The 11028-nt window shown below is 44.8% G+C and overlaps 1 protein-coding gene across 2 annotated transcripts in view; it reads right to left on the bottom strand.

Annotated features, from left to right (window-relative positions):
* LOC149354136 (uncharacterized) overlaps positions 1–11028 on the bottom strand; it is a 78634-nt gene that overhangs the window by 14747 nt on the left and 52859 nt on the right. The window contains exon 10 of one of the 2 annotated variants that reach the window (XM_089583076.1): positions 8289–9296. The exons of the other annotated variant lie outside the window; for it this stretch is intronic. Within the exon in view, the coding sequence (XP_089439202.1) occupies positions 9023–9296 (274 nt within the window). The 3' untranslated portion in view covers positions 8289–9022. Of the gene's footprint in view, positions 1–8288; positions 9297–11028 lie in introns of those variants that run through there. 2 annotated transcript variants of the gene reach the window in all.

The following is an 11028-nucleotide window of genomic DNA, read 5'->3' as shown; positions in this document are numbered from 1 at the left end:
CGAACTCCACCGCTTAAGGCCATTGTACGATCGTTTTTTAGGCGGATCCGCCAGGGAGCTGACCTCTCGCTTTCAGCCTCCGCCCGGGCGTGGGGCGGAATGGTGTTGTACGATCACTTTGCTGCTGGCGGACGAGACGGATGGTTCGAACGCTCCGATTGGCGCTCCCGGCACTGCCGTCCGTCTAATCGCATGCGGCGGTACATGCATGTGTTTGTAGCGAAACACGCAGATATCTTGCGGTAGAAATTACCCCTATTAATTGCGGCGTATTCAAGACAATATCCGTTGCGTCAACGTTTCTTTTGCTGCGGGATTTTCGTCGGAGGTAGAATCGTGGTCGGCTGTGATTCGGGCTGGGACGGCACGGATCTCGGTTCAGTTGGCCCCGACGGCCGCGAACCAATTCGCGACAAAACTTCGCAAGATCGAAGGCGAGTCTGCTCATTTGAAGCGATTTCGTCGGAAACGATACGTGTTTGGACCATTTCTACCCAAGAGGATAAAAAACGCGTCACATCGCAATCGAGTACTCCTCGTTCGATGACAACGGCCCGTGATTTCAGCCCCAAAATAACAGAATGCTGCCTGCTCTGAAAGTTACGCAGCCCCGACGATTTCTCAAAGACGACGCGATTTTTACTGCGAATTCTCGATCGGACCAGGCTGCAGTACAGGCTGCTAACAACCGTCCGTAATTACAATCGGTACAATCACATTTTTTAAATAGTTAAGATTACATGCTTAAAATTTTTAGTCATTCAAAATAGCACTGCAGTGTTTTTGCATTGCTGACAGAGAAAAAAAAATAATTGCACTTGCGGCCTTTCCCAAGCATTTCGCATAGTCACTGTAATACGTAAACGGTCTTCTCCTTGTCTCCCTATACTGTCACTGCAAAAGACATGCTTCTTATTCAATATATAAGGTGTGTGTGTCTGAACTGCGCATGCATTTAACATTCACAATTTAGCACAACACTGCTGTCAAACATAAATGCCAATGGACATGAGAAATTATGTTTCCAGCTAATTGGAACAGGTAAAATCAGTAGTAATTAAAGCAGTTCTGCATTTCACAGAACAGTGACACTGCAACAATAGTGATTTATTTTTGTCATGTTTTTCAGGCCATTATTAAAGCCAAAATAAAAATAGCACTATGTGGCTGCTAAAAGTGTATGGCTTTGTTCTGCACAGTGACAGCGGGCCACCAAGTTGTGGTTTAGCATTCCTTCCTGAGCCCATATTGCAGTTGCACAAGCCTGAATGCAGTGTTGAAAACAAGCATGGGAAGTTCTGCTAAAGGCCATGTCATTGTTTCTATGTACAAAACAAGCTGGCATATACTCTGTGCAACTCCAAAGCATTCTCCAATGTCGCTGTGAATGCAAAACAGAGTGGGTGCCTTTGTATTGCGTAAAACTCTGTACATGCCATTCTCATTAATATAAATATAATGAGATGTCGGAGCCAGTAAACTGGATTACAGGTAGAGTAAATGCAAGAACCAATTTGGAGGGTTTACATGGCCACGGCTCTGCTTAGGCTGAGAAAGAATACTTGTATAGTCAGGGAAACACGGTACGATAACCATATTGTCTGGTTATCTCGAGCAAACACTAACATCTCAAGCAGAATTTGTAAAACTGGATTTCCAGTAAGGGAGATATGATGTCGTGCAATAAAATGAAACTACAAATAAGCCGTTTAAGTATGTGACGGGTATATATGCATATGTTATCTGATACAGCCTTAAAGCAATGTCTAAAGTTATTTTCACTGATAAGTAAAATGTAGAATGGCTGAATGTAACGATGACCAGTTCCTAAGGTAGCAAGCAAAAGTGAGCATTGCTAACTGTTAACTGATGTTCATACCACTTAACATATGCTGAATTTTAGAGTGTATTAGTTGCTGACTATCAACATGTTCAGCAAAATATACCTATATCATTGCCAGTCTGCTTTCAAAGAAAGAAATTAACTGAGGTATTGACAGGCAACAGAAATTTGGAAAAGACCAATATGAAGTTAGGCCGAAGAAAAACAGAAAAGCTGTGATGGCTTATGTCGTTTCTGGCATCTCTATACTGCAACTTGAAGTTGACGGCTTTTGTATTTAAGAGAACCAGCAGTCCTGTTAACACTATCCTGGATATATAAAAGTCATATGCATAAGTATGCATTTGGAGCATTCTCACTGAGCCATGTTATGAAGTCGATGTCTTGCTTAGCTGAAGAGACGATAAGAGAGAAGCGCCAAGGAAAGTCTGACACAGATAGGCACAGTAATGCATGCTTAGCTTTTTAGTGCACGAGTTTAGCTGGCTAGACCTAGCTTGTGCAGCGTGTAAGTCAGCCTAAATACAACTGTATACTGTCCGACAAAACTATTGTGTAAATGTGCCCTGATATTACTTGAAATAGATTGTGAGGAAAGTTCTTACGCATAAGATAGCATTGTATTGGTTTGCTGATCTGAGCAAGCGGCTAAGCATTTCATTAAAACAACTTATTTCTACATTTATTATATCTAAACAATACTAAATGACAATACTTGAGTGGTGAGCTAACATGATACGCCAAGTAGGAACTTGATGAGTTTGTAATCTACTAATAAGTAATTAACCATTAGCATCCAAGTACAGCCATACCGCTACAAAGGAAAGCTTTGTAGGTTTCCTTTGTAGCCTTATGGCTTCACTTGAGTTGATGCTAATGAATAATTACTCCCTTATCACAAATTTTCACCTTGGGGGATTTACCTAATTCAGTGGATGAACATCATCATTTACTGCATGAATTTCTGCAGTGACTAGCGCGAAGGTCAAGAGGTTAGTAAGCCCTGTGAGTTGGAAGGCCATTCCAGCCTTTTGTGGCAAAAACAAAAATGAATCTTGAAATGCAGTGGCATGAGCTAACTGAGGCACAACACTGCTTGTGCGACTAGTGCAGAAGGAACCATAAGTCGGAACAGATTAGTTGGTTACATGACGATAAACAGTTAAAAAAACTGCAGTTTCTGCATGACGTGCAGAAATTTGAAGATTGACCTTTAGTGCTGTTACACTGGAGCTTCAAAAATAGTCTGAGAGAATAAAACAAGCGGCTCAGGTCTGAACTCATTCCAGGATTCTAGTTAAGTTAGACTTGTGCCATGTGCCATTAGAATACCCAAGTTGATGCCACACAGGGGATCTGAACGCAAGTAACTTGGAAGACGGTGATACCAAGGACACGTCGTGGTGTAAATATCATAGGTTGTTGGTGGGTGTATGAGGATTATTGGGTGAGTATTTGAATCAGTATACAGTGACTATACCTTTATCGGAAGGCCTTATAAGTTGGCAAATTGTAATGCTGACAATAAAAAAAAATTAGTGCATTCTTAGTAACATTAGCAAACAGGCCAATCCAGAGTACGTAAAATGTTGTTTGGAGAACTGAAATGCTGGTATTGATTGCAATATGGCAGACCCCATACAGCTGTCAGTGAAGGCATGTGACAAAACACTGAAGGGAAGGTAATAATGCAAGCAATAAAAAACTGAGGCCAAAGGGAGTGCCTTGGGGGACGTACGAGACTGCAGGAAAATGCAGGATGCATAAGAATTGGCAAGGGACATCTGCAGACGACTGGGTGTTTAAGCTTGGATCTAGTTTAGAGCTATTGGATGCAAGATAAAGCACGAGAAAACGAGCCTTACATAAATAAGGGCTTTTTGAAAGCAAACAAAAAAAAAGCATGATAGGGGGATGTTGCTGACAAGGTGCATGTCGTGAAGAACAAGAGAAAGTTGGCAATTGCAGAAATGTTTTCTAAAAGCTTGCCAATTTGGATGAAACAACCTAGCTCTGACAGCAGCACCCCGACCCACGCATCTCACGAGGGGAGCGCATCCACAGCATCAGTGACCGCTCCCTGACACGGCAGCAGCGCGCGATGGTCCTCCGTGCGCGTGTAGGATGCTATATACTAGGAAAAAGCGAACTAGCACAATCACGAGGGAAGAAGGGACGAGACACAGCGCTGCATAACAACTGAAGGTTTTATTCAGAGTGCCTCTGTTTAAGTACAATTAGCTACATCTGATAAAACACAGGAAATCAAGACAATAAAATTCACGATGACACAAGAAACTCGTGTTCTTTTTTTTATATGGCGATGGATGGAGTGCTAACGCATGCCGGACCTAGCCTCGCAATCTCTGAAGCTTCAATGATCTCTCTTGTGGCCGTATCTTTGTGATATGCTAAAACTCCACATTTCTCGACCTGCGGATGATAAGCACAGTCATGGCAATGAATTCCGATGGTGCGAACAGCATTTTTTACATTATTGCAGTGTTCCCTCAACCTGTCGTTAAGACAACGACTAGTTTGACCAACATAGTAGTTGCCACAGGACAGAGGGAGAGAGTAGACAATGTTGCCTTTGCAGGGTGCAAACTTGTTTCGATGCTTCATGCTGACGGGGTCAGTTTTTAAGTGCTTTTCCGGTGCATTTACACGTGAGCACAAGCTACCCAATCGTAGCGGAGCCGAAAATACAACGTCCATTACCGCCTTTTTCCCAATCCTTTTCAAATTGTGAGACACGGCACGAAGGTACGGAATGACCGCCACATTTGTTTTACTGCTAGGAGAGGAAGTGCCACATTTCAACTTTTTTTAACATCCCCTCAGCTACAGAGGCGAAAAGATTGAGGGGATTACCAGAAGCGGTGAGCCTGTCAGCCTGGATTGAAAAACTGCGACCAAGTGTATGCAAACACGAGTTCTTGAGGGCATCGTTAAAACACGACGCAGCAATGCCTCGTTTTACAAATTTGGAGTGGCTGGAACAGTACGGAAGGAACGACTTACCTCCCCTAGGTTCGAAGGACCAGCACACATGTTGAGTAGTGAAATAAAGAGTCAAATAAAGGAACTTGATGCAATCATTAACAGGTACTTCATGTGTAATAACAAGTGGCTGAAGGACATCAGAGAAAACAGAACAGATCGAATTCACTGCAGGGTCACATTCAATTAAAACCAAGTAATCATCAACAAAACGGAAAATCTTTGTGACGTTGGAACCCAGGAAACAATCTTTAAGTTTTCTATCATGTATCGCTAGATACGAGTCACTGAGCAATGGTGCGATGCACGGTCCTATGCAGATGCCTTCTTTTTGGATGAAAATGCGGTCATCCCATTCTGCATAGGTGGATTCAAGATAGGTTTGCAGCAAGTTCAAAAAGTTATTCACGGAGAGCCCTGAAGCATTGTGAAAAACTACAGCTCCGTGACTGTCAATCGCGTCACTACTGCAAGTCATAAGTTTGTCATGCTGAATAGAGTCAACATAAATCTTTTACGTCAGTGGAAAAAGCACGCAACCGCTTGTCTTGGTTATCTTTTAGAAAATAAACTGCATCGCCAGATTTCTTGACCTGGAAGGGATCGTCAATAGTTAGCAAAGAAAATTTCTCTTGTAGAAATTTCCCCAAGCACTTCTGCCACGCACCATTCTCAGAAACAGTGACGCGTAAGGGGACGTCAATTTTGCGAGTTATTGCCGCAAAGAACATATTAAGGCTTAGTTTTTGACACTTGTCAATTGAAGATGACAACTTCTCTAAATTGGAACTTGAACATAGTTTTTTATCTCTCTTTTTAGCTGTTACGAGGCAGTCCCGTTCACATTCTTTGAAAACAGAAGACACTGCTTCGTATGGTTTTTTTCTTGAAGCCATCCTTAGAGAGTACAACAAATCTCCATTCCTTAATTGTCAGCTGTCAAGAGAACCAAGGAATTGTCTCGCAGATACCTGATGGAATGTTCAATTGGCAGGTCCTTGTCCCGTTTCCTCGGTCTCGATACAACGTCGACTCCCTCAGTGATACACCTGCTTTCTTCGGATTCAGGGGCACGTCGGGATATGCGCCTTACCACAGCCAACAGTTCAGGAGGACGCAAATTTGGCTCAACCGCAAACTTTGGCCCGAGGCGTAGGACCAGCTGAACGACCTCCGGGATGGGTACACCTTCAATGTTGTGAATCTTGTTGAGGTTCCCTGCTGCTTTCCGGGGTACGCACCTTCGAAGGAGAGGAAGCTGTTGCTGCCACAAAAACTCGGTGATGCTTTCTATGAGGCGGCTGATCTCGTCCTTCGTGTTTGTGCTAGTGCGCTGCTTTTTCCTAGAATGTCGTACCAACTCACCCACCAGTATACGCTGTTGTGTAGGATGCGTGTGGCCCGAGGAAAGAAGGGTGCGCCACGGACTAGCTTAGGGCTGCTGGGTCCGCTCATGAGGGTGTCCGCTCTATGAATCTCTATGGTTAGGGTGTGAGGTGCGTTCTTTTTAAGGTGAAAGCCTTTAATACCTCATACTGTCGTTAGCAGTCGTGGGCGCAGATGTGTCCGCGTTTCGGTTACGTGCATTATATGGGCATATGCCAATCATTACTTAATCGATACTTAATCTATGACATGATACCGGGACGCGATTTAAGACATTATATGATATTTGCATGACAATTAATTACTAATTGAGCAATAATACTTAAGCAATTAGCCTAACTGACCTTTCTAGTCAGACCAGATAAATAAATAAAACCGAGTAGGAAATTGGTCGAGTTGGGGAATCGAACCAGGGTCTCCGGAGCGCGAGACGAGCACGGTAACCACTCCGCCATGCCAGCTTGATGATTTGGAATGAACAAAGGAGCGTCTAGTGAACACGGTGTCTTCGTTCACTCCCATCTTCCTCCCCCGAGATACGCGAGACAGATACATTTCCCTTCCTCAAAAACCAATTTACCGACGAGCAAGGCGTTGAACCGAACGGGCGATGGCGTTCTGTGGACTCCCTGGCAGCGTTGCAAGACGCTGTCGCATTACACTCTTACAGGCGAAGCTTAACATCTTGACCTCACATCAGTGACACAAGCAGCAACACCGCGCTTAGAGGGCAACTGAAGCGGTTTTAGAATTCGATGAGTTTAAGGTTGCCGAATGTGCGAAATGTGCTAGTAAAGCCTGCAAAATCGTTTTGCTTTAGCATTTGAAATGGCGCCGAAATTGCCGAATAAAGTTTTTGTCGGTGTTCAGGCTTCTCTGAAGTGCACAGCGACGGGCAGAGACCCTGATAATGACGTCACGTATGACGGCACTACGTTTCCAGCGAAGAAATGGTTATTCCATGGAAGAAAACCGACGCCATTGAAGGTGAAGCTCACAATGCATTGTTTGACGCCATCTGACGACGCACAGCAGCATGCAGGCGTAAGCAGCGGACACTGAAATTTCGGAAACAGTGACGTCACTGCCGAGTTTCCTCGCACTCCTCCAACGTAGTGATGAGAAGCCTAAACATCGGCGCGGTTTTAATCGACGATTATGTCACCATTTTAAATGTTAGTGCAAAAATACCCTGCATGGTTTATCTAGAAGCTTGATAGATGCGAATTCTTGAATAACCTCGAATTCTCAAAAAACCGTTTCAGCTTCCCTTTAAGGCTTTCGCCTCACCGCACTTTAGGCCAGCAAAGTACCCCCTGAATTTTTTGCTATTGTACTGCTGTATTGACGCACTCTTTGTGCCTTGCAGAGTTCATGTCAGATTAATTGCAGCTGTTCATATTTAAGAGTACCGTGGTGTCAAGATTTCCGATTGCCTGCCTGCAGGATTACGTCACCGTTTTTGAGGAAATTTTATGCATGTTAATTGTTCCCTGGGTGTTCAGATAATGCCAAGGAATTACTACTTTCAACCTTATTTGTTTTAACAGCTGCCACAAAATGGTCCAGATAATGTCCGTTTCCGGACGTCCGGAAGATGAAAGGGTAGAAATTGGGTTTTTGACAGATGCCTGGGCATCCGAACTGTGGTGGCTAGCGGATGTCATACGCACATCAAACGCGATGTGGAACGTTCTATGAAAGTCTCTTGGAACTTGTTCTAATTTTGGCATCTGAAGTACGTCGGAATGTCCGGCGTGGAAGTACGTGGTACGTTCATTCGTCCTTCCTTCTTTTTTTTTTTGCACCGGACGGTCTAAGGGATGTTCGCAGTTCGTATTCGGGATCAAACTCGACGTACATCGAACATCCGGTAGCGGACGTCCATCGTACATTCATTGGGAAGCGCTCTCTACACTGTCGGGCTCGCTTTGCCGTTAGCCCGCCACATCCGTACAGTGCAAATATAAAATGTACCAAGCACTGAAATTACCAGTAAGAAACAACATTCCGGTCACTAGAGATAAATATAAACGAATGAAACAGAGCAATAAAACAATATAGGAAGTTTTTAATTTAGCAACTGAAATGCGAGTCACTTTGGCCCCTCTTTCATAGTGAGGGTAATTATTTTGTACATTTTCATGATAAACCGTAACCATATGAAGCGGTGCATGACGAAATACGCATGAAGCTACAGCAATAAAAAGTGATGCCTCGCAAGGTATTATTATCGCGCCATTGAGAATATGACATGTGGGCACCGCCAGCATTCCGTAAGCTGCCTTACTTTCCACCGGTCCGCACAGAACTGCACAAGGCCGCTTGCATTAGCAGTATTATTTTTACAACTCTTCGCTCAGAAGACTCCATTGAAGCAACCTTGCCAATTTTTACAGCTGCGCTGGTAATCTTTCCAGACGATCAGTAGGAAATCGCGAACTGCAGGAAAATGCGCGTCCGACGTGGCAGCAGGGCACACGTGGAAACCGACGCAGTACTCGGCTGGCGTTATCCGTCATCGAGCGTTTTGACGAACCAACTGTGTGCCTGCGATAAGACACCGACAGGACAGATCCTATTTTATTGGCGCCTGATTCCTTTTCAGGATGCAAGTGAGCTCTCAATAGTGCAATACGAAAAGAAGATTAAATAATCGGGGACTTGGACGGCTTAGCTCGGCTCGTGACCGACTGATGTCTTTCTTCGGTATTTTCGGCCAAAATGAGAGATAATTGAGAGGAGAAAAAGTCACCGTGATAAAGATTGTTTTTTTTTTCTCTATAGTACCTAGCGTTGCGACGCGAAAGCAGCGAACAGCGCCACACAAAGGGATAGCGTCAGGGAAGAAGACAGCGAGACGCCGCTGCCCTTGGGCGGCTTCGCAGGCGGGACCCCGGTAGTAGGGGAAACGACGTCGCCGCCGCCCCGAACTTCTTCGGGCTGGCATCCGAAGGCTTCCAAGAATGTCGGCGGAAGTTTCTTCAGAATTGAGGCATCGGCATCTTTAGCGCAGTTCTTGCGGCTTTTGTCGATGCAGCCGTTGGTCGTCTCCAGGATGTGGCTGTCCAAAGAGAAGGCGTAACGTGTTGAGAGGAAATAAATTATTTGCTGTGCCGCTGTAGATCGCCCCCCTCCCCCCCCCCCCCCCCCCCCCCCCCCTGACTTTTGCACGCACTGAAGAATGGTGCTACATGCCTACACAACGACACGCGAAATGACGAAGAGCAGCCGCCGCGGTGGCTCAGTGGCTATGGTGCTCGGCTGCTGGCCCGAAAGACGCGGGTTCGATCCCGGCCGCGGCGGTTGAATTTCTTTGGAGGAGAAATTCGAGGCCCGTGTACTGTGCGATGTCAGTGCACGTTAAAGAACCCCAGGTGGTCGAAATTTCCGGAGCCCTCCACTACGGCGTCTATCATAGCCTTAGTCGCTTTGGGACGTTAAACCCCATAAACCAACCGAAATGACGAAGAGCAAGAAAATCGAATTACAAGTTTCAATGGCTGAACTTGTGCCCGCGATGTAAGGAAAGAAATGGTTGCGAAGAAGCCAGAACCGGATTAAAACGCGAACACTGCGTCATTTCTCTAGAGTGTGGTACGTCATCGGTTTGTAACAGCTACACTACGCACAGTGCTTTTGAAACAAACCGCGTTAATGCTTGTCACGGTACGAGGGATGTGCCGTAAGTTTTGCCTTCTGGGTTGTCATTTTTTTTTATTAGAAGGTGAAATAGGAAGACGTTACCTTGAAACGAAAGCCTGGAATATCTTATTCTCCAGAAACACATTATATTTAAATATAATCCATACCAGTGACGGCGCACTTTCGATACCGGTGCACAGTACCAGGTGTCTCAGGGAAACCCGCCGTTAATTAAAAAAATTAGTGGCACGGAGTGCCTATGCCGCTCTTTTTAGCTATTTAGCATAGCGCGTACCGCTACCGCGTACTGCCTCTGCGCTGATCGCACCCAACACAGCAGTCGTGCTCGCTAGATGGTGGATGGAAGATAGGCGCCCCCCCCCCCCCCCCCCCCCTTTGAAACAGGGTGGTGGCAGTAGCCGCCATGTTCGTTTTTTTCTTGTGATTTTTCTTTTTCACTCATTTTTTTCTTTATATTTCTTTAATGGTGTTATAAATCGGTCTATATATTTGCCATTTTCCTTAATACATGTTTAATCCTACACATATAACCCTATGTCACATCTCCGCTTTTCAGCCACCAATCTTCCAATCGCTTTTTGCTCACTTCCACCGCAGATTCATTCACATGGCCATTGTTATCTCTAAACCCCAGGGCCTCAGGGAGAGTGACTGTCTGCATTGACATCCGGATGGATGCCATCGCATTCGAGAATAAGACATTTAATTGTTGCTACATATTTACCACACACTGCCCATGCGTCATCTTGGCTATATTTCTTTTTGTAGTTGCGCGTTCTAAGACACCCCGATCTATAACTTAATAGAGTAGGGCACTACCTCTTGAGTTTTCATGGAACGATTCCTTCCTGACCTGCCTTTTCCAGTTTCGATATAGTTCTATACCCTGCTTCGTTTTCATTGAACTAATCCAGTTTTACCTTCTGCGTTTTAAACCTAGGTTTAAACGTGACCTCACGTTTAAAGCTGTTTACCTCTCCGTCCTTGTGTCTTGCATACTTAATAGTTAGTTACCCAGTCCTTTTCCGCCATTTTGAGTCAACGCCCTTTCTGTATAAGTATTTAGTACCTTAGCTGTCCACCCGTTATCGTTCAATTTCCTCAGGCTTTCTTCATATAATGTTTTACTC

Source organism: Amblyomma mixtum, chromosome 3 (genome assembly GCF_055824585.1).
Source record: "Amblyomma mixtum isolate Tamu chromosome 3, ASM5582458v1, whole genome shotgun sequence".
Classification (NCBI taxonomy): Eukaryota; Metazoa; Arthropoda; class Arachnida; order Ixodida; family Ixodidae; genus Amblyomma; species Amblyomma mixtum.
The sequence above is the reverse complement of the archived record's forward strand: the minus strand, read 5'-3'. Positions and strand labels throughout refer to the sequence as shown.